The following is a 23,433-nucleotide window of genomic DNA, read 5'->3' as shown; positions in this document are numbered from 1 at the left end:
GTCCGTTTCCATTATTTCCTCCAATCATTTTATTCTGGGAGATGACATTGTCATGTTGTCGTCTGGTACAATCAATGACATTTGCACCCAATGGAAAAACAACAACAACAAAATAAAACCATTTTCCATTATAAAAAAAATCATTTGAATGTATATTGTGGAGAAAAAATAAGATCACATAGTAGTCTGAGCAGCTCCTGGTGTGGGAGGCGGTGAACCACCAGGCTTTGTATTTCGGCTGTTTTTAAGGTGATGTTCCACGATCTCTTGAAGAAAAAAACAAACAAATAGTGAGTGCTAAATTTTTAACCTGCAAGTGTTCTTACAAAGCACACTTGAAAACTAAATAGGCTGCACTTGGCAGCAATTATGAAATGTCTAATTGTAAATGGTGTATAGTCTTACTGTTACTTACTCTGCTCCTTTTGTAGCTCCTGCTGTGCCTCATCTCTGTCGACCCATAACGAGTGATCTGGATTATTCAGAAAGGTTTTGCACTGCCCGCAGAGAATACACTTTATCACCGTGAAGCGATTCTTCCCGTGTCGTCCTTATTTTCAAGAAGAAAGCAAAAAGAATCTTGTCATTACCTGGGACTGAGACAGGACGTCGACAGGCGAAACATGAAGTCACAAAACCGGCTTACTTTTTTGCCTTGTTGTTGCAGTTAAACCAGGAACGAGCAGGGAGCAGCACTTCTTACAAAAAGTCCTCTTCACCGACGGGTCTCTGCAACAAGATGAATGAATCCAAGAGAACATTTCATATGTCAGTTCAACTGAAAAACACGAGTTTAACCGTTACATGGGCAGTTTGTGACATAAACACATGTTCCTACATCCACCTCTAGTCAGAAGCCCATCAGTATCATTGCTTAATTTGAAACTGCAACACCAAAAAGAAACACGTTTCTTTTTTAAAACTGACAGGAAGAGACCAGCAAGAAGCGCTGATAGCTGATAGGGCGACTCCATAATAGTTTTAATTATATAGGGCCAATTTAATAAGATACATATGTTTACACCATCTAGTTCGAATCATATCGGCCTTTAATGTGATTATTTATGATCAATGTAACTGATGCTGACCAAAAACAATAGATACAAAACAAAAATGAAAAACAGCATAGAAAACAAATACTGGGAGTGAGTAGGACTATTGATAGAAAAGAAAGGAAAATCTAAAAATGATATGTCCCGCAATAAACCTGTGACTGTTTACATCACAAATGTATAAAACGTTTTGTGTGGCATCATCTTACAATACAACAACAAAGCAAAAGAAAAAAAGTTAAATAACTGTCTCAATTTTAGGAACTCACAATAATTTCACCTAAGTCTTTCCACAAGTAAATGAACGTCTGCCTTATATTGTTTTGAGAGTTTTCCGGTAGAATTTCAGATTTTATTCACAATCACCATACTGAAATCAATAACTACCAATCTACTTTTCCTGCCTTTTTATTAGGTATTATTAATAAAATATGACTTTAAGGGAAGTGAAATCAGGTTATTTGCATTTTTCACAAGGGTTTCTTTTTCCTTTATTGGGGTTGTGATGAGTTGACATTTATAGCACTTTAAGATAACCAATTCAAAATCCATTTAAAACCAAAACCGGAAACACGTGCCGGCGTTGAAAGAAAACGAGACCTTCAAATTAACAGACTTCTTATGGCTTAAACTTACTGTCTCAGAACTAAACGTCTTGTAATTGTCTTCTGCGTGAAACAGTAAAAACGAGCAAGTTCCACATTTTCCGGATTTTGCGATAAAACACAATGAGCAGCCTGTAAAGAAAAAAATAAATAAAAGTTAGGGAAGCCCTGCTTAGCCACGTGACTGGAGTAGACCGCAAATACTGTGATTAATTCAGAGATTTTCCAACCTGGTAAAGAAAGTTCAGCCTCTGGAAAGCTTCTCTGTCTTTTAGATGTTGTGCCATTTTACGAGGTGAGCAGCAACTAACGACTTTCCGTGTTGAAACGAAATCACCGATGAAGCATCCGCGGTGCTCACGCGAACAGTGAACCGGAAGCAGTGGGAACTCTACCGGTACAACCCTTCACAATAAAGCCCATAAACTACAAAAACGTCGACGTGTGTCTCTTTCTTTAAACGTCTTAAGCATATTAAATCTGATTCTGACTAAAGTAGAAATATTATCACCCACAACAAAACCGTATCCATCACGAGAGATCATGTGCTACACATTTGTACTGAACAAAGCTGCATGAACATCTCAGTATTTCACATTATTTTGACCCCTCACAGGTATATTTAATGGTGACCCTGGGAGGAACATACATTGTATTCCTTAAACAAAAGCTAAATAAATAAGAGGTTGGATGTATGCTTTACTTAAGTTGCAAATCAGGTTTGTTGTTTTTATTTTGTAAATATCCCCACTGGGATGCATAAAGTATTCAAGAATCTGATCTGAGCTCATACCCTTTAGCTTTATGCATCTAAAATGCTGCACCACAAATCTTAGTGTTATTAAAAAAAAAAAAAGGAAAAGATGAATGTCAGTGCACACGAATCACTGTCACACTCAAATCACAAAAGCAAAAAACAGATGCATTTATTTGAATGCGCAGACAAGGTTGTTAGTCATCAACAAGAGAAAGGGAGAGGGGCGAAAACAGAAAATGTCTAACCAGCACGATATGGCTAGATGTAATCAAACTAAATAATACGTACACAATATACAAATGGGAAAAGCGCACTTGTTTAGTCTGGAAGAACACAAAGGACAGAATTCAACATACAATACTCTTTTTTTTTTTTTTTAATAACAATAGAGAAGAAAGTAAAAACCCTGTCAATCTAACAATTAAATTTGCCTGTAAGGTGCACCTCTGCTATCAGGAGACTAGATGATACGGAGGGGAAAGATAGGGATCAATAACTCTGCCATGTGTGATATAATCACAGCACACATTCATGATGATGAATGCACCAAAATGTTTCCTATGAAAAATAAAAATAAAAAAATCACCAAGAGAAACATCCATAAAAATGGGTCAATGTGGAAATAGCAAGAGTGTTCATTGAATGAGACACATTATATAACAATGAGGGGGACAAACATGAAATTCAAGTATCAAAATAACTAAGACACCGACAAGCTGAGAAGATCAATTTCAAAGGTAGTAAAAATCATGGGGGGGGAAAGGACACAGACACAATCAATACATTAGGCAACATTTTGCATTTGTTTAAGGCAGTTGATTAAAAACACTACATAGAACTAGGAGTCTTCTTCATTCAAAGTTAAATACAAGCCTAGCCCTAAACTTGTCACCAGGAGACGTGACGTATAAAATTAACTATGCCTGACTCTAAAACTAAGCACTTTAATTTGACTTGTCTTCAGAGTGAAACAAAAAAAAAAAAAGAGTTCATATGGACAGCGGTGGGGTTGTGCTCTAGATTTTTGGTCTTCTTCACAGTGAGGTTTGTCAGGGCTTATAAGGCTGGTGCATGAAGAGTGACGGGCCACTCTCAGCCTATTGTCTGGCACAAAATCTAAAATGGTTGGCACATGGTCTGTGCACAGCATGGGAAGGCAGGGGAGCTGGCTTCATCAGCTAACGATTGCCCTTCATGGCCTCCTTGGCTGCCAGGATGAGAGGTGTGAGGCTGGAGAGGGGCTTCGCCAGCTTCAGGAATGGATGCTGAGTGATGGACAACCCAACAAAGAGACACGGGGAGAAGAGCAAATGATTAGATTCTATGCAAATTATATCAAAACACTATGGAGTTTAATTTTAGAAAATATTTTTTCAACCTGCAGGAGCTCTTTGCCTCCACCTCTTTTCTCCACATCCATTTCCAGGCAACGGTTGAGGAAATCTCTGAAAACTGGAGACAGCTTTTCAGGATTCTGAAGCTCCGGAGTGCCGTTTGTGGCAATCAGGTACAAGGCCTGGCAGTGAGGAAGACGTGAGAGAAGAACAGAGGTCTTATATATACTTTGGGAAACAACAAGCAGCATGTGGCCGAAGTCGAGCTAGTAAAGTAAGAAATGTTTAAAGTCTGGTTTGTTTGCTCAGCAGCACATCGGGGTCACTTCAATCTGAGCCAATGAAAGCTGGTCTTAGTAACGTCAGCAGACCGAATGCGGTGCTTGCAATGAGATGATTTGGGACAATAATGATCGTTACAGACAGGAAATACTTTACAACACTAGAGGTACATTGTCGAGCGTCATCAGCTGCACAGGACGGCTCAGCAATGGCTGATAAAAAAGTGCACAGCACATCACCGGGGAAGAACTGCGGTTTGAGTTCTGAGTCTTCAATATGCCTGCATAAAGTAAAAGCATCTGTATACAGCAGAGAGACCCATCATACAAATCCCTCCCCCATCATTGTAAAGCATTATTAGCTTTGCAGGCGTCACCTTTACACCAACAGTAAATCCAGTTTCACACGTGTGTCTGAGCGTGTGTTGCACTCTTGCTCAATAATAGAAATACTTTGTTAATCCCAGAGGGAAGTTCTTGTTGTTAAATCACAGCTTGTTTATTTTGGAGGTTTTAAAAGTGTGTAATGTGTAGTAAAGCTCTGTACTCACTCGAAGTGGGTTCTCGTTAAGGTAGGGAGGTTCTCCTTCCACCATCTCAATGGCCATAATACCCAGTGACCAAATGTCCACTTTGGGCCCGTAGGCCTTCCTGGTGACCACTTCAGGAGCCATCCAGTAAGGCGTGCCTACCATGGTGCTGCGTTTGCTCTGCTCTGGAGTGATCTGGGCACAGAAGCCAAAGTCGGCTGTGGAGGACAGAGAAGCGAGAGCCAGGGGTAAGAACTGATGCATGAAATGTTCCATGCTGGTCAGGCGGCCGACGGCAGCGCTGGACTTACTCAGCTTGACAGAACCGTCCATCCCGAGCAACACGTTGTCACTTTTAATGTCTCTGTGGATGACCTGGTTCGCATGCAGGAAGTCCAATGCTTGTAAACACTGCGGTTATGGAGACGAGAGGAGAGAAGAGTTGTGAAAACCGCTCTTGTTCCAGCTTTCAAATAAAAGTATGAGATTGCTGTTGTATGTCCCTGGTTGCCAATTGTTGCATTACCTCCCGACAGACGGCAGCTATCTGAGCCTCGTCCATACAAGTCTCTGTGACCACGTCCGTCAATGAGCCACCGGCAAGATACTCCATCACCACGAACAGCTCCTCCCCCATCAGGAAGCTTAAACAGAGAAACAAACACGCAATGCCAATCGTTCCTCTCAAACTTGAAATGGTAAAATGTTGAAAATAAGTTCTATTCATGCATTTGTAGCAACATAACACATTTAGTAGATATCATTTAAGACTGTACTTTTCCACATTTAAAAACCGTCAGGCTGCAGGTTCACCTTCACACCCACCTGTCTAAAAAGTTGACAATGTTGGGATTCTTCAGCTCCTTCATGACGAGAATCTCATTAATGATCAGCTCCTTCTTTGGCTGCTTTTGTAGGTTGATCTGTTTAATCGCAACCTGGCAACGTGAAACGCAAAAGATTTAGAGCACAAGTGTCACGTTGCATTTTTACCCATTTTAACTTTAATAAATGCAAAAGCAAGTACAGTGATGGGGCAAATCACCATCACACAGTTTTCACACTGAAAGTTACACATTTGTGAAACGGGTGTCTGTGGCACTTGATAAAATTTACAATGAAGGCCAACCCTCACAAGCGAGGCGCTGAACCCTGACGTCTGCTGTCTAAGTTGTGTTCATCAATCAGACCACAGACCACTTTACTTTCACCCAAACCCTGCACCCATCAAGGGTGTGTTAAAATAAGCGTGTTGCTGGGTCGGTGTGAAAACGGCTTTACATCTTCTGACAATTATCATTCAAAACGGTAATGAGACAGCTGCTTAGCAAAAATGAACTCATCCAACATGCTTCGCCTCTAATTAGCTTTGGGTTAAGTCCACTAATCATTACTCAGTCGGCTGTTACCTCTTGTCCTGTGGCGACATCAATGGCTGTGAATACTGTTCCCGATGCCCTGTGAAAACAGTAAGACGACCAATTTACCTCAGCGCACATCACAAGCTCGCCCCTCAGATTTGTCTGTCGATGTGAATGCGCACGTAACAATTACATCTAATCTTCCTTTGACATCATTAGAGCTGAAACTGTGCCCCAAAGGAGAATCAGAAAGTAAGGGGGCACAAGGCTTTATTTGGAGACGGTGAAACTAAGGGAACTGGGACTTTCCTCATAGTTGCCTAATCAGAGTTTAAACCATTTTAGTTTTTTTTTTTTTTTTTTTTTTAATCACAGCAACATTGGGCTTCAATAACCAGAAAGAAATCATGTACTCCCTGGATTGTTTAGTATTAAACCGACAACTAAAAAGCCGTCTCATTATGTCTTTGCACGCAAGGCTTTATATTTGCATTATTGAAAATCAAACATACATATCAAGGCAGGACATGTTCTATTTGTAAAAGATGGACCTGGACTTACCCCTGGCCAATTTTCTCATATCGCGTGTACTTCTTCTTAGGATCTCCAATGCTAACTATAGTTCCTGTAAACCAGATTGTAATCACGCATGTTAAGGAGAAGGCGACTGTATGCAGTAGGAAGCATCGACATCGCTGTACATTTTGCGACAATAAATCTGAGAGCACGAGTTAGCGATTTACTCAGTTTGTCCATGATCTCCTCATCTGACATCTTGCCCTTCTTTTTCTGTCTGTCTGCAGCCTTTGAGGCAACATCTCCATCTGGACACGTGCTTGGAGCAGGGATGGGGTCGATTACAGAGCGGGTATAAACCTTTGCAAAGAAAAACAAACAAAAAACAAAACACAAACTCAAACAAGAATACATTTAAAAACAGGAAACAAATAAAGAATACTTCAGGAAGTGGAATATGAATCATTCTGAATTCATCCAAAAGACAATCATGCCTTTGTGAATCCAACTGTTGGGAGGAGACTTACGCTCTTCGTGTGTTCTGGTCTTGGTGCCACAATGGGTGGAGGTGCTTCATCGTCGTCATCGTCATCAATGTCTTTAATGTTCGGAGATGAGGGTTCGGAGCCTTTTTTAACCGGCTGAAGTCACAGCAAAGCTTTTTAATGTTCATACGAATAATAAGAATAAAAAAAGTAAACACTGCATCTCCACACGTCTAGAAGTACTTACAGACTGAGGCCCTGGAGTGAAAGAATCTTTTTCTGTGTGATGAAAAACAAGTAATTACTCTAATGGTCTAGGTCGACATTTTGACTGAACAACATTCGCGCAAGCATTTCATCTTAAATTCTCTTTTATGGATTCAGTTCAACAACATTTTACTATAAACTCTCTACTGGGGTGGAGAACGTCGATCATTTACCTACATTCTTGTGTTAAATGAACCAAAGCATAGCTGCATTGTTCTGCTTGATAATAAAATGATCATAAAACGAAGTAGATAAGCGAACGCCTTCTAATTTGAATATGAACTTACCAGAAGAGGAGAAGCTGAGGTACTTCTGGCGACCGTTGCCTGTGGAGTCGTAGAACTTGAGAACATCGAGCACAGCCTGTGGGTTTTTCTTCTGCTCCGACTTGGTGATGTTCGAGGTCTGGAGTAGTCGAGCCCATTGCTCTGGCATACCCTTAATATAAGGAAACAACAAAATTAAGTCTGACAGTGATGGGTAAAAAAAGTAGCACAGGTGGTGGGATTTTGATATGTGGTGGCAGTTTACCGTGAACTCCCCTGTTACGGCATCAAACCCCACGTGAATGGTGTGCTCGAAATCTGAAGGCGGGGAGATTTCTGGACGCTCCTTGTCTCGATCTTTCTTTCGGCCACCTACAAGTAAACAAACAAATATGATGAAACTGAAGATTATAACTGTAAAACAAAGTTACTACCTGAATAAATCGTATTTTTCACAACTATAATCAAACTATATCAATCTCGAGCTCACTTTTTTCAGCCCCAGAGAAGATTGAGATAATTCCTTTGCGGGGTTTTCTCTCCTCGGGCACAGACGGCAGCGGTTTGGAGCTGTGGTTGGCCGACAGCGAGTCTTTGCCGGAACCGGTGCTGAAGATCGTGCTGCTCATTCTGACCGGCGGGGCAGGGGGTTTATCTTCGGGGTCTCCGTTATCACACATGTCTGGCGGGTTGCTGTGAGCCTCACTTGGCTGAGCAGGCAGGGAAACTCGGTGGGTGAGGATGGACAGGGTGGCAAACAGTGAGGGCGGCGGTGCTCACATCAGCATGAGGCGCTGATGTGCTCATCAACTGCACGAGAAAAGACACTCCGAGCCGTACCTGGAAGGAAAGCAGATATTTATGAGGCAGTGGCTTGAAAACCTTATTTCTCAGCCTGTGCAGAAAAGGATTATTCAAACCCGTGTTTTGTCGAAATACATATTGTAACTCTGTGTTCACCTGTCTCAGCAAAACTCCTCTAAACTGACTTCACCTTGTACAAAATACCGCGCCAAGAACACAGCCCGGCACAAAGGAAAGCTCCAAAATCAAACCAAATATTTTCCGCAAGCTCCCCATCAAGTTCAGCAATATTTTACAGAATGAAGTAACTGTTTATAAGTCCAATTTAATTCACTCATACATCCATCAAACATCTGACAAGTTCCACAATGTTGGCTTCCATCTCGTTTGCCAAATATCTTGACATGTAGAGCACAAATGCACAGTGCAGGCAATCATTCACTTACAAGTACATTTATCAGGTACACCTGTTCAAAAGTGCATTATCGTAACAAGCTAATCAGAAACTATTTCTTTACTTAGACATGGAAGATGAGCTGCTTAAGTGAAGTTCAAACAGAACATGAGAATGGGGAGGAAATGCGAATAAAGTGACTTGGTCGACGTTACGGCTGTTGTCGATGGTGCCAAACCGGCGGATATATTTCACAAACTGCTTATCTACCGAGACGTCCAAGCACAACCACTTTGACTTTATGGTCAGAATGGTCTGTAAAAGAGAAAACATGTCTGAGCATTTCTCAGAACTGAACAGATGTAGTGACAGCGAGTCGATCATTAATGCACCTGGAATTAGATTTTAACTGCGAAGTAATTCACTTAGGAAATCTGCCTTCTTCACTGACAAAACGTGATAGATGTTTACTACAAATACTGCTAGCAAGAAGTAAACAAAAAAAAAGGAAATGGCTGAGTAAGATATTCCAAAAGTCACAGAATGAATAGAAATAATTCAAAAAAAGATACATTATGGAACCACTGACTTTTGCTCCGAGACATGCAACTCAAAGATGTCAAAGGTATTGGGGGAAAAAATGGAAATCTTATTTGAATATGAGGTGATTAGTTGTCAATGTGGTTAAGCTGGTCATTGATATTTTTTTAAACCGTATTAGATTAAAAGTCTAGATGTCTTGGTAGGAGCAAACGCCAAACAAACTCTCACACATAAACACATGGAAGGCTTTTACTCAAGAAAGACCTGGACGATCCACATTTTATATTGACAATCTTGGACACATGGAACTTTAGCTCAGCTTTTTTTTGTATGTATGTTGCTCTGTTTGTTGTGGGAAAAATTAAGCAAAACAAAAATGACCAAAATGCCTTGTGGATATCAGAGGAGAATTGGCAGAATGGTTGGGGTGTCTAAAAACTCAACATTAACTCTAACTTGTTACAACCGAGATATGCAGAAGAGCATCTATGAGCACACAGCAAGTCAAACTTTAAAACTGTTTGGCTCCAGCAGCAGAATATCAGACCAGGTGCCACTCCTGTCAGCTACAAGCAGCAAACTGAAGTTCCAGATCTTTCAGGCTCATCAATGCTGGATGATATAAGATTGGAGAAAAACATTGTTTGGTTTCTGCCGTCACATTCGTATGGTCAGAATTTGGTGTAAACAACATAAGAGCATGGACCCATCCTGCCTTGGATAAAGGCTGCTGCTTGTGTAATCGTGTATGGGGGAACTTTTCTTGACACATTGTGAGCCTCTCTGTAGTAACTCAGTATCATTTAAACACCATAGCCTAACCCGTGTATTGTTGCTGACCATGTCCATCGTTTAAAACCACAGTGTAACATCTTCTGATGGATACTTCACCATGACGCAAAGCTCAGATCCTCTCAAACTGCTTTCGGGAACATGACAGTAAGTCCAATACACAATAGTCTCCACAGTCACCAGATCTCGATCCAATAGAAATGTTGTGATTTGGTGTTAGAGGACAGTCACATCATAGATTTGCAGCTGACTAATCTGCATCCACTGCGTGATACTGACATGTCAGTATGGAAGAAAATCTATGAGGATTGAATCTATACCACCAAGAATGAAAGCAGTGCTGAAGGCAGAAACGTGTCCAACACAGTACTAGAAAGGTTCACCTATCAAAATAGCTGGTGAGCCTAAGATTTGCTGTCAATGCCACCTAGTGCAAGAGGGTTCAATTTGATTAGCCAAATACACTGCATACTGTATATACTATTGTAATTCAGGCAGCCTTATGAGATATGGATATTGTAAATGTGAATATTGCAATGGAAATAAATATGAAATATATCATGCGGCCTTACACCTGTTGTCTTGAACCAAACAAAAAAAAAATGTATCTTTGAATACGTTTCAACTTTAACGTGACCGATTATCTTTTTTTTTGTTTGTAAGTAGCAACAGTCTTAACATCACTGTTTGCTCTCTGTGTGCAGCACTAATTCCCACTGTGTTTTTCAAACTTGGATGCTGGAGCTCAACCCAGTTGAAGAGGGGGCAAGACAACGGTTAATCTGGACGAGGTGGCCAGTCATTTACAGGGCAAACACAAAGAGGCAGTGTGTGAAAAATTCCTTAAAAGAATAAATAAACTTTAGTCATACTACTGATAAAACAAGGTGAAGTAAAAAAGGAATCAAGAAATACTACTGGTGGTGTTGCGATTAAAGAAGCAGGCTTGGAATTAAGAGGTCCGCAGGGTCAAATCCCACCGCCCCCAGGTTACCATTATGGGTCCACCAGCAGGGCCCTTGACCCCGGGATGCTTCCTGAGCATGCCAGCAGGGAAGACGATTGCTCCTAGCATGTGTAGTTAAGGTTAAAGTCAAATAAGAGAAGAGAAGGAAGGCAGAGAAGGAATTTTCCCAAGAGGATCAATAAAGTGTCGATTGTTCTTTCTTTAATTATTAAAAGCAAGTCAGGTGAAGACGAGTGTAGTTATGAGTATAATGTAGTGACTGTTTTTTTTTGCAAAAAAAAGTTTTGTATTATATACACACACACACATCTTATTAACTGCTTTTTTCAAGATAAGGGGTACACCCTGGACACACCCCAGACATGCATACACACCTGAGGCCAAGTTTGAATCACCAACCATTAGGTTGAATTTTGAGAAGAACCCCCCCCCCCACACACACACACAGGGAGAACATGTAAACCCCACACTAACGGGCCTCAGACCCAGGACAATCTTGAGGGCGAGGGAAATAACCATCCCATCACTGTGCTACATTCTTGGACATCCATCCGTCTTCTGTAGCACTTTACCCGATTCAGGTATGCTGGAGGCAATAACAACTAACAATATGAGAAGGCAGGGAACACCCTAAACAGGTTGCCAGTTCATCACAGGACAAAAACACAGTAACACACCCTCATATTCACATCGACTGCCAATTTGGGGTCACCAGTTAACTCTTAACTTGGAGGAAACCTAGAGAACACCCCCACCTGTGCATGCATGCAAACTGGAGACAAAAAGGCCTGGCCCAGCTTCAGGTCAACGCTTTTCACAACCACTACACCACTGTGCACCTTCTTACTGGACAACTATAGAAAAACACATAATAGTGTGGAGAGAGAAAGAGAAAAATCCTCAAAACCTGCTACTGCTTCACATATTGGTAGACTACCCACCCAAACAATGACTCAGGTAAGACAAAGCACAAATGTCTCAAAACTGAAATCCTGTTTGCATTCGACAAACACTGAAGGTGGGAGAAGAGTTTTTGAGTCTTAAATCCTACCTGAAAGAGAGAAGTAGATCCCAGACGAGAATAACAGGGGGGGGGGGGGGGGGGGAATGGAAATTGCTTTTCTCTCGAGTCCAATGAACACAAAAGAGGACGTTTTACCAGCCGCACACTATGACTGAAAACGTCCAAACATCGACACAAAGCCGGCTGTTGTGCTACGCGGTGATTCTTGGGCTTTTGGGTCTTGTGAAATGCCCTTCAGAGGAGTGAACCGGGGCGGCTAGCAGGCTAACGGCAGCTCTCTCCGCTTTAGCCAACAAGTGTGCTATAGCTGCGAGCTAACGCTAGCTCGACCAGCGGTCCTCGCGCAGCTCTCCGCCAACTCCTGCCCGACACTGGAGACTCTCCCCCGCCGGCCAAGCGGCCGCTGCTAACCGCCGGTTTGAACAGCAACCGCGCAGGCTGCACAGTATCAAAGTCTACCGGGCTGCTGGGGTTTCTTTTTCAGGTTAACGGAACCGACGCACAGCGGCGGAGCTCACCGGAGATCTCACACTAAACTTGTGGAGAAGTTAAGTCCAGGACGATCCTCGACGGCGTGATTTTTTTTATTTTTTTTTTAAATTAAAAAACAAAACAAAACACTTTAAAATCCCTTAATAGTACTTCCACGGACACATGATGGTTTTTGTTGGGACACGACACGCTACAAGTTAGAAACCTGACTCCTAACTATTTACAATGCCAGTTTTCTTCTATATTCTCAGCCTTTGGATGGATCCGCTATGGCGAAGGGGAAGCGGAACTAGCGACCCACCCTGGCCTGTTCAACACCGTTTCAAATGAATGGTGTGTGTGAGAGAGAGAGAGAGAGAGAGAGAGAGGACAACCACCCGCCTGAAGCCCTTCATTACAGCCCGGGTGTGCTCAGCTCTGCCGCCAACACCGGGGGCGACAATAACACGTTCATAAACACAAACACGTTTATACTGAGAGAAAGATAGAAAGACAGAGAGAGAGAGAGAGAGGGGGAGAGAGAATGGAGCGACAGACGAGAGGAAACTTTACAAACTGGAAGTCATTTTCTCAACATAGAAAAATCTGAAAAGTGCATTTAATATCTATATCTATTTTTACGTTATAATAATACATTGAAAGGATGCACCAAAATTCTCCAGATATTAAAATGCTTTACATTAAAAAAAATCGTATATATATATATATTTTATGTCATATAAATATATAACGGCAGTATTTGCATCCATAAAGTTGCATTACCACCAGCTGCTGGTTCTATCTGTCGACATTGTTTCCTACCATTGGAGTTGTCCCTGATGACTGTTTCCCTCTCTCTCTCTCTCTCTCTCTCTCTCTCATTAGCAGCGTTCTTGTCCCTGATGATTGTTTCCCTTATTCTTCTTCACTTGGGTTCAACAGCAGTTGGCATTCGTGAATTTGCACTACCGCCACCTCCTGTTTCCAGCTATTCCATACCATTCCCACCACTCAAGAAATAAAGAAAGAAAGCCACAAACACACACACACACACACACACACACACACACACACACACACACACACACACACACACACACACACACACACACACACACACACACACACACACACACACACACACACACACACACACACATTCATTCCAGGTACTCATGAATGAAGGTATGTACAATAACTGTTTGTTTGGCTTATGTATTGTTTGCTGACATAAGCTGGGAGAGGTTTGCCCTTGGGGGGGATAATAACAACCTTTGGTTTCACTGTATAGTTGTGCATCTATTTATAAAGTAGAACAGGCACTCAGTAGAGCGCATACCTTCGCCAACGCCACATTTGTTTGCAGAACCGAGTTAGCATCGCAAGCATTTACATCACTGTGTGATATGTGACTTGTCCCTATGGAAACAGCTCAGCGACCAGGCTATGGAGAGGCTGCAAGGCTTTTTGAGAGATGCATTAGTGCTACTATTATGAGAAAGATGACTGAGGCATTTTTGTTTTATTTGAGTGTCGGAGAGAAAGGCACAACAGAGCCAAAAAAGAACTCTGTCAAAAGTCCAGATCCAGACTGGAAAATACAGTGATTTTCTACCTCTAAGTGGAATAATGTCAGGCTTGCATTTATAGCATTAGTCTTTAAGATGCATCGATTTCCTATTCATTTTCAAATTCATCAAGCTAAGTGGTCCTGATGCAGATCACGACACTGAACATTCTTTAAACAAGTAAGCAAACTAAGCTCATTCTCACTCCCTTTACATGTTTTATTTACAGTGCAATCTCAATAGAACAGTCAAAAAAGAATAGAATGTTTTAATTCAGCAAAACATAATCACCACTGAACTCACAAAATAAGACACATGAGCAAATCATTGTTATGAAGCATTTAAATATTTATTTTGTATGTGTAATATTTGATATGTTCAAAACACGACTGATAGCCATCTAATCTTTGGAGTTAAAAGTAAACAAAGAAGTGTCATTGTGACATAAAATCTGTAACTTAACACAAAGAGCTCATATGATTCGATGTTTCCACATGTATTTGGACAGTGCCATGCAGCTGGTTATCGTCACTAGAAGAGTACTCCCGCATATTGTTGCCTCCAATGACCCATCTCCAACAGGTATTGGAAGACTAACTGAGCCCAGCTCCTAAAAGACATCAAATATTCTTTCAGTAAAAGTGAGAGAAACAACAGTGAAGTGTTATAGAAAGGTAAACATATTTACAGTTTTATTGACCCCTACCTTTTTACGTTGTATTTGAAACCACCGACAAGTACTCAAATTGTTGACTGTGCATGGGGCATCCACAGCAGCATGAGGCATGATGCTTTTGACACCTGTGCCTGGAGGGCAGATAAATATTTACCGTTAAAGATGTAGACAAAATGCACGTATTCACTCAATTTGTCACTCTTTGCCAGAACTCATAAACTAGACAATATTAATACGACGAGATTTACTTAGTTACGTTTATATGATTAAATGTAGACTAAAAATGGTCATGTGTTCACTCATGTATAAACAACTATCAATACTTGTAATTTAATTGCACATTTGTCTTATTGTTTCTGTTTGTGTGCTGCCTGTTTAGATTAAAAAAAATACTGACATGGCAAGAACAAAAACAATATACAATTAGATTCCTGTATTAATGTTTTTTTTCTGATTTAATATAGAGCAATCAATTTCAGACACACAATTGTTGTAATGTAAACATAACCTACTTACAATTGTCTGTTCGCAGCAGCAGGTCTGGAGCTTCCAAGTCAACAGATGTGAATGCATCTCCAACAAAAGAAGGTTCATGGTAGCGCCCATGAATTGGAACTGTAACTTTTAGCAGTGCTGGAGGTAGTGCATCATAGGAGGGATACACATAGATGACAAATCCTGAAGTCTTGTGAGCAGGAACCTCTAAATCGATGGCTGCATCTAGAAGTATCTTGCCGAGATAAACACATACATTACTAAACACAAACAGTAGCTGCACATTGTGCTATGTTTGAACCAGGTCTTCAGAATCAATGAAACACATGATTTTGTGTATAACTGACCAACATACCTGCCATTTATGCTGCCCACTCAGGGATGCAAGTTGAAATGGATCAACGTAGACACCTCTGGGCCATCTATGAACCACTAAAACTTTAACAAAACTCATTGCACCAGGTTTGAGATCAACAGTGGTTACCACCTCCCTGAAAAAAAGTAGAAGCACATTACATAACAAGCCATACTATACGAAGGCTTGAAACTTTTAATATCTGAATGGTACCTGTGAAAACCTTTTTTTCTGAGCTCCACTGACACTGATGAAGATTCAAGCCACTGCCTCAGAAGAGCACAATGGTCCTGATTCTCATCTACAAAAAAATCTAGTTAGTACTCATTAAGACCATTAAACCAGAAAAAGTAAGTTTATTTGAAACGATATTGCCGAAATGTGTTTGACTAACACAAACAGCTACACACATAATTAAAATGTGTGAGATCCATGGAATAACTTTAATTTATGAAATAACAAAACAGTAGAATTCTAAGCATATATCTACTTCTCCGTAAGTGGTTGTCTTCAGTTACAATCAATGCCAGTAGTTTATATTTTGCTGAAACAAGGAGAAAAGGGAAGTGTGACGATATTACGAACCTTTTTCGACCACGTGATGACATGCTGATAAACAGGCAAACACAGAAAACAGTATGAAATACATCAAAGTCTGTAAAGTTAAAAGTGAACAGTGTTTTAGAGCGTGTTTCTATGCGTTGTGCCACAGCTCTGTTTACGGAAATAGATTTTTGAAAGATCCACTGGAAACTCTAAGAACCCTGCAATGGCGCCTGAATAAAAACCGAAGAAAACAAACGTATTTAACAAACCTTTCACCAACGTTTATAAACAAACAATAGTTATTTCAAAACCTGTTTTAAAAATGAATCAGTCTCAACACGTGGAAATTTTTTTTTAAATTATGACATTATTTATTTTAGACAGGCTTTCGCGAAGGCAGAATGGCATTAACCGGCTTGATGTAAAGCGCACTGAAAAACGCTCCGATAGTTATAAAGCTGTAAATGTTGAAATAATTGCTATTGATATCGGTTTATGTCTTACTTTGTGTGCACTTTGGTCAGCTTGTCGTAGGTTTGAAACATAACGGAGGATGCGTTTCGAGGCAAAGCGCTGTGGAGTTCAGTTCAGCCCTCCGTCCATCGTTTTAATTTATGAGCAATCAGACACCAAAAAGGTCCGAAAGAGGATAATACCCGTGAGGAGTTTTTCTAAATATTCTGGTAAGTAAACCCCAACATGCTCCAACTCATACATGTACAATATTTTAATTGGTTAGCAAAGGCAATCTGAGTTATCAATTATATTCAAGATTCCAGTTTTGATCATTAATGAGAACATTCCATTTCATTGTAATGTTACTGGGAGTGATCAGGAAGGAAAGGACTGAGAATGGGTCTATGAGAACACCTCATGTTGGACAGTGTGAAGCGAAATACTTCATTGCGCAGACAATTTGTGAGTAAAGATACCTGAGGTTAAAGGTAATGAAAGGTGAGCCACTGTGGTAACCCCCTAGTTGGAGGCTACTGAGGTCATATTAGGGGTTCGCAGCCTTGAAGGAAACATGGAGGTGCTTCCAGAAGGAAATGTTGTGAACCACTACGTAATACGGACATCCTTTAATCCCAAAATACAGATACTACAAGCCATAATGGGTGCTTTTATTTGTCAACACAAATCTGGAGAATTCTTCTGGAAATATGTCAGTTGATATACTAAGAACTCCTGATCTGGTTAAGATTTTTCCCTCAGGGTTTGGGAGAGCTCTAAAAGAGAAATAACATTAAAACAGCAACTGTCTTGACAGAGGACAATGTATGCACTTCTTTCTGTTTACATATCTATGTAGATGTCGTATTTCAAAAGTAGTGTGGACTTTTGTATACAGAGAAACTTAAAAGCTTTTCTGTTCTTTCATGTCATCCAGATTACAGCGTGGCTGCTGAAAGGCTGAAGAACCACCCTCGGCACAGGGACTATCTGGAAGGCGTGTCCCAAAACCAGCTGGAGAAACTCCACATCATCCTGCAGGATCATTTGAAGGGAGTCAGCCTGAAGCAGAGCCTCGCTTCCTTTCACCTGGACCCCGACCAGGACCTGAACAAGCTGGGCGACGAAGAGCTGGCACGCAAAAAGGGACAAATGGACGAACTGTTTGAGAAGAACCGCATGCAGAAAGATGACCCCAACTTTGTTTATGAGGTGGAAGTTGATTTCACAAAAAACACTCGTGAAAAGTGCAGCTGGGATGAAGAGTCAGATGATGGATTTTGAACCTATTAATATGATTTTAGTTCAGTATTTAGCCCAAAAACTTGTAATAAGGTTCCAGGAAACTCTGAAAACAATTCACAAGCATTCAAAAAATAAACAGCCATGACACCTTGTTTTTGTCCAGGAAATGTCTTTTGACATTGAATAAACTGCGATCCTTTCTGTAAGAATTTTCTAAATATGCTTGACATCTGTGATTTAGTACTACTGTGAATTAAAGTCTTAATGTGCAGCGATTTGCAATATATTCACCACATCTAAGGTTTCTCAAATTTGAAAATATGACCAAAGTTAGAAACAAGACCTCATTAAAATGCTTATTACCACTTCAAACTCCTCAAATGACAAACTAAAAGTAAGTAAATAAAGGAAACTTGTTCATGATCTAACGCAAAATGAATACTCATTGAGATAAGCAGGAGAATGATAATGTAAGATAGTAAAAGGTGTAAGCATAGAAGTCTGGGTAACAACTACATGTGTGGGAATGAACAAACCATTAGAAAATAACATTTTTAAATCGGGTAGAACAACAAGTGTCAGTGAAAGGCCTGAGATTCTTATTTTTCTTAATAATAGTGATTCTTTATTTGTTAAAAAATACAGATTTTTTTTTCTTTTTTACAAAATACAAAGACTTTGGTTCTTGTGTTTGTGGCTTACAGCTAATGAGAGATATTCACAGTCTAATAATCAACAGGATGTAAAATTCCTTTTAAATATAATCTGAGCGTAAAACAGCAAGTAAGCGATACAACAAATATATCTTTGGGGGAAAAAAAAAAGTGTCCACAAAATATTGTTTCATATTCTTATATATATATTTATATGGTTTGAAGTGACGTACTATGGCAAAGTTTTACAATGCGAGAGACTATATCATAAAACCAAGCCTGCAGTATCAAACCTCTTCAGGGGAAACTTTTTATCCAAAGTGCATAAATACCTCATTCAACTGATAAAAGACACTGACCATTAGTACCACAATACATTCAAAATTGTCGCAGTTTTTTTTTTTTTTTAACTCAAACAGTAAATTGACATAGGTTTAGACTTTGGGTCAAAAGCAGTTTGTTTTACATGGGTATTAATTGCAGTCATTTATCAGTGCTGATGTAATCCCTACAGAGGTAGTAACAGATAATCTGACACATAATTCCATTCACCATGTCCATTTTGGTAAGGATTTAGGTGTTGAAATCATAAATTCTCAGCAGGCTGGTAATTTGTTTAAAAAATAGTCATTGAGAAAACTCACTTTTCAAGTATGCTAACGCGACAGTCTGGGACTTCTTAGCTTGTAATGACGATACATACATAGTAACGATATAGAAAGGACTATCTGATTGGTAATAGCTTGTGAAACTCTACCACCAAGACCCAAAGTACACCGATGACAGCAAAAGTTGATGATTTGAAAGTTACCGGACAGAGACACAGGAAGGGGGACAATGGTGTCACAAGTATTACAAATCCAAATCTGAACCGGGCTCGTAAAGAAAGCTGTATGTATGCACTATTTCTATGGAGAGTTATAAGAATGGAAATATGTATGTAAATATTATATTATTAAAAGACATAAAAAATCCATACATTCCACATTTCTGATAGTTACAAATCTCATTTTTTCTTCTTGTCTTGGGTGCATCGTGGACAAAACCTGCCAGGTTCAAAAGAGAGAAGGAAAATGAAACAACTTAAGACGACGCAGGCAAATGACCGACGTCCTCTGATCTGAAAGATTCTCACCATTTCCCTTTGGGTTTTGTAGCAAGATCAACACAAGCAAAGTGGAACCATTCAATGGGACACTAAAAGGACGACAGAAAAGAAGGTTGGAGTTATGAGATTTGTACAGTTAAACTGATTCTCACAATTAAAAAATAAAACTGTAAACGTGCTCTAAAAAAACCCAATGTAAACCTACATCTGGGTTATCACACCCGATCATCTCGCCATAAGACACCTGATGACAGAGGCAATAAGTAGGTTCGTTGGGATCAACCGGCATGTCCAAAACATCTGATGGTTGCATAGGCAGGAGAGCGTCGCTCAAGTCTGGGCTAAAAGATAAAGAGAACCACCAGGATACGCGTTAGGAGTCGACGCCAATAATCACAAACAGGTTGACATTTGTTAAACCCTAACTTCTGAGAACCACAAAGATACCTATTTTTTGTCTTTTTCTTTTTATGAGTATCTTCATCAGAACATTTTCTTCCTCTCCCCCGGGATCCACGCTTCTCTTTTAGACCCCGCACTTCGCCCTCTGAGGAAAAAGGTTCATGTTAACAACACTTCAGATCGACTTAGGAATGTTTTACAACAAGAGGGTTTTTTCCCCCCAAGCCAACTCACTTTTCAGTCCCCTTCCTTCTGCACTTTCATAGCCACTCCCTTCCAGTTTCTCCTTGAGCTCATTCTCAAATCGTGCCAGATCTGCATCCAGCCTGCGGATATGTTTGTCCACCTTCAGCACAAATATGTTACGCACATTACTATCATACTGGAAAAATGACCAAGATCAGCACTTCAGAGTTCAACTTATTATGTTTGCATTCCTCATGTGCACAACAAAACAATAATGACACACATAGCAATAAAAAGAAAGGCAAGTGACAAAAGGCTTGTAGGTAATCCCTGACTGACCATTTCATAGGTCTGCATCGCAAGCTGGACTTTGTCGTCACTGAACTCTTTACACTTGCTGTAGGCATTTTGAATCTTCTGCAGGTGCTCCACTCTCTGCTGCGAAGCCAGGTTTTTCACGTTCGCTATGTACTCTTCAGCAAGTTTGTTGATCTCTCCTTTCTTTTCTGTGCATAGGGAGATAGGAAAGCACTGTTAACAACCAAACTGCCAAAGGAAAATTAAATAACAATCACTGATGGAAGGGCCATGCAAACATGCTGAAAAAGTTCTTCTTATTATATGTTTAATGCACATATGTCTTCGCACCACTCATCTGCTTGAGGCTTATACTAGTTATACACAAACATAATCTAGGTCAAGCATGAGCAACATGCATCCTCAAATTTTCTCGAGATGAATGTAATTTTAACCATATTTCAGCCTCAGTCACTGGAAAAAGTTTTTAGTTTAACAATTAAACTACAAAACCCCAACAAATTATTTATGAAACACATAATTGCAATCAATAAAATAACAATGCTTTAATTTTTTGGTAAATCCTGATCCACCGCTGATCTAGACGATAACAACATTTCAATAAGAAATGATCACCTTCAGTCCTGTTATCCAGATCCCGCATCAATGTGAAGTTTCTTTGCAGCTCACATGGTAGATTTTCTATACCTGGAGAAGACATTAAACAACAATACTCATGTCATTTTAACAAAATATTGACTGATGATTATAATGCCTTTGACAACATAAACAACAACATGGGAAGCATGCTATATAATTGCAAACATATCCCTGTGCTTTAACCGCAACAGTGTTAGTTGAACACACCTCGGGATTAATTACATTTGTCCTACTGAGACTCAACGGGGGCTGGTTTCGGCCCCCACTTACAAAAACATGACCATGTCATATTACATTAACCAGACGTGACGCACTTTCAACACCCCGCCCTGAAGGGTCCCAGAAACGCGGCAACAACAGGTTGCTCCAACATATGCTACCCTGAAGCAAACACACGAGCCAACGGGACAAATACCTTTCGACCCAATGTTGTGAACATGATAGTTTGAATTTTAAAAAAACCCTGCATGAACATATATATTGTTAGCGCGACACGTAGATCCACGAAGCACTTACGCTGTTAGCAAGCTACATCCGCTCACCAGTGTGACACCAGAAACAAGTGATCGCATTTACCTCCCGGAAAAAAAGAAAAACACATTTCCTGTTTTAACAAACTTTATCGCGGGTAGAGTGTTGAAAAGAGGCCAATTTGTTAGCTCGCATGCTAATGACCTGACACCGCTCGCTAATGCTAACTAACGCGCTGTTGCCTGCACTTCGCGGCTCACGAACTCTCGCTGAAAACAAACAAAACAAACAAACAAACATTCACCGGCGTTAACGCGTTCAAAAAGACATTTAGGAGGCCGATACTCACTGTCGAGGTAATGCTCCAGGTATATTGCTGTCGCCATGTCAGCTAAGCAGTTTTAGCCGCTGCGTGATTCTCACTCGGGTCTCACGCCGACTGCCGAGCAGACGACGGGCTCGTTTTGTGACCCTGGGTCTCCCGTCGGTCAGTGGAGGAGATACTCGCTTCCGCCTGCAGTCAGTCACTGACCTCCCCGGGGAACCGGCGAAAACACGTTCACTGAAAACAGCCGGAGACGTGTTATCTTCCCTCCAACACGCGAGTCGAGTCCGTCCGGGGTGCAACTTTTTTCTTTTTTTTTTCTCTTTCAGCGCGTGAGCTTGTTCAGCCGCATGCGCGCGCGGCGTCGACCCCCGACTGTGCGGAAGTTTCTCCAAATCAAACGGAACTTCAAGAGTCATTCAGTCACTGCGCTACAGTGAAGCAGGGGCGGCTCTAAAGAATGTGTAGGAGGGGGCGCAGGAGGTGCCAGGAGTTAAACTTTGGGGAGGGGGCACCCAAAGGGGAAATGAGCCCGTTTACTTGACCATAAAACCTTATTGTAGTAGCATCAGGAATGTGCCTGTGGCTCTTCTGTAGTGGCTCCTTGTAGCTTTCATTTAATTATACTTAAAAATTCTTTATCTTAGGTATTTTATTTACAAACCAGAGTCATTTTCAAAAATGACTCTTGGATAAGAAAGGGTTTCAAAAAGGAAAAATAACCAAAATGGGGGAAAAGATGAAATGACTAACTTTTCTAAAATGGAAAAATAGCTTAGAAATTAAACAAACAAACAAGCAAAACTTCTTAGAAAAGAGATAAAAAAAAAAACGTCTCCTTCCTTCCTGTGTGTAGCGGTCCCTCGGATGTTAGTACTTGAAGACGCAGAGAAGTTCAAAACAGGTGTCAATTTTTTTCTCCTCTCAAAGACACAGAACACCGAACATCAAACACAGTGAAATCCAGAGAACAGGAGAAAAACAGAATGCTTCTCTGTGGCGCCACAAACAATACACTAATTATTCTCATCATGTTCAGATATGAACAGTTTTCAGTAACTAATAACAATACGATATGTTTATAAACTATTATGCTTCCAATACTAAATGAACTACAATATGTTATTGTTCACAGAATGGATATATATTGCTTTTTTATCTCTATAACATGTAGTATGTTGGTGTAAAAAAAGGTTGAGGTCATCCGGCAGGCTGTCTGTAGGCTGAAGTAGTCCTGTAGTCTGTGATTTGCTGCAGACCTTACCACATTTGCCTGTAATCACCTGTGAAGTAAAACACACCCAGATTCTCCCAGTATAGTTTTTCTTAGCTGCTGTGATGGCTGCTCCCAGACGATGCTTTGCAGCTTTGTACTCTCACTGCCTGGTTTAAAAGCAATAGAGCAAACACGTAGCATGTGGTGTCTATCACTGTTAATCCAGGGCTTCTGATTGGAGAACTTCTAGACTCTTTATGGTGGGTGTAAAGTCGTTGATGGATATGCCGATGTACCCCGTCACATGCTCAGCATAGTCATGTGTGCT

At 40.5% G+C, this 23,433-nt stretch overlaps 5 protein-coding genes across 7 annotated transcripts; 1 reads left to right on the top strand and 4 right to left on the bottom strand.

Moving 5' to 3' along the window:
- Window position 1: 1 nt before the first annotated feature.
- Window positions 2–2,026, bottom strand: rpp21 (ribonuclease P subunit p21). The gene is made up of 5 exons (XM_080472865.1): window positions 1,888–2,026; window positions 1,689–1,789; window positions 647–729; window positions 416–550; window positions 2–266 (listed from the first exon to the last, which is right to left on the bottom strand). Exons 1-5 carry the CDS (start codon window positions 1,942–1,944, stop codon window positions 175–177), a joined length of 468 nt encoding a protein of 155 aa, XP_080328991.1. The 5' UTR covers window positions 1,945–2,026; the 3' UTR covers window positions 2–174.
- Window positions 2,027–2,362: 336 nt separating this feature from the next.
- pak2b (p21 protein (Cdc42/Rac)-activated kinase 2b) lies at window positions 2,363–13,392 on the bottom strand. Of its 3 annotated transcripts, none has more exons than XM_080473600.1 (15): window positions 13,272–13,392; window positions 7,945–8,294; window positions 7,720–7,826; window positions 7,476–7,626; window positions 7,169–7,200; window positions 6,964–7,077; window positions 6,664–6,796; window positions 6,482–6,545; window positions 5,969–6,017; window positions 5,385–5,497; window positions 5,086–5,203; window positions 4,871–4,970; window positions 4,581–4,777; window positions 3,793–3,930; window positions 2,363–3,679 (listed from the first exon to the last, which is right to left on the bottom strand). In XM_080473600.1, the coding sequence occupies exons 2-15, from the start codon at window positions 8,132–8,134 to the stop codon at window positions 3,593–3,595; spliced, it is 1,593 nt and encodes a 530-aa protein (XP_080329726.1). In that variant the 5' UTR covers window positions 8,135–8,294; window positions 13,272–13,392; the 3' UTR covers window positions 2,363–3,592. The 3 variants fall into 3 exon arrangements, with proteins under 3 accessions (XP_080329726.1, XP_080329724.1, XP_080329725.1); XM_080473598.1 differs by lacking the exon at window positions 13,272–13,392 and adding an exon at window positions 12,497–12,755; XM_080473599.1 differs by lacking the exon at window positions 13,272–13,392 and adding an exon at window positions 12,006–12,520.
- A 950-nt stretch (window positions 13,393–14,342) lies between these two features.
- Window positions 14,343–16,261, bottom strand: pigx (phosphatidylinositol glycan anchor biosynthesis, class X). The gene is made up of 6 exons (XM_080472765.1): window positions 16,129–16,261; window positions 15,757–15,844; window positions 15,544–15,679; window positions 15,210–15,423; window positions 14,724–14,824; window positions 14,343–14,627 (listed from the first exon to the last, which is right to left on the bottom strand). Exons 1-6 carry the CDS (start codon window positions 16,190–16,192, stop codon window positions 14,490–14,492), a joined length of 741 nt encoding a protein of 246 aa, XP_080328891.1. The 5' UTR covers window positions 16,193–16,261; the 3' UTR covers window positions 14,343–14,489.
- Window positions 16,262–16,485: 224 nt separating this feature from the next.
- On the top strand, window positions 16,486–18,057 carry cep19 (centrosomal protein 19). The gene is made up of 2 exons (XM_080472723.1): window positions 16,486–16,772; window positions 17,480–18,057. The coding sequence occupies exons 1-2, from the start codon at window positions 16,643–16,645 to the stop codon at window positions 17,824–17,826; spliced, it is 477 nt and encodes a 158-aa protein (XP_080328849.1). The 5' UTR covers window positions 16,486–16,642; the 3' UTR covers window positions 17,827–18,057.
- A 340-nt stretch (window positions 18,058–18,397) lies between these two features.
- On the bottom strand, window positions 18,398–22,324 carry ing5a (inhibitor of growth family, member 5a). Its single transcript, XM_080472722.1, has 8 exons — window positions 21,914–22,324; window positions 21,070–21,141; window positions 20,476–20,642; window positions 20,185–20,296; window positions 19,996–20,095; window positions 19,754–19,889; window positions 19,576–19,637; window positions 18,398–19,486 (listed from the first exon to the last, which is right to left on the bottom strand). The coding sequence occupies exons 1-8, from the start codon at window positions 21,948–21,950 to the stop codon at window positions 19,447–19,449; spliced, it is 726 nt and encodes a 241-aa protein (XP_080328848.1). The 5' UTR covers window positions 21,951–22,324; the 3' UTR covers window positions 18,398–19,446.
- Window positions 22,325–23,433: the final 1,109 nt, after the last annotated feature.

This window comes from Lipophrys pholis (genome assembly GCF_963383615.2).
Source record: "Lipophrys pholis genome assembly, chromosome: 10".
Classification (NCBI taxonomy): Eukaryota; Metazoa; Chordata; class Actinopteri; order Blenniiformes; family Blenniidae; genus Lipophrys; species Lipophrys pholis.
Note: the sequence above shows the minus strand (reverse complement) of the source record. Positions and strands in the feature narration are given on the sequence as shown.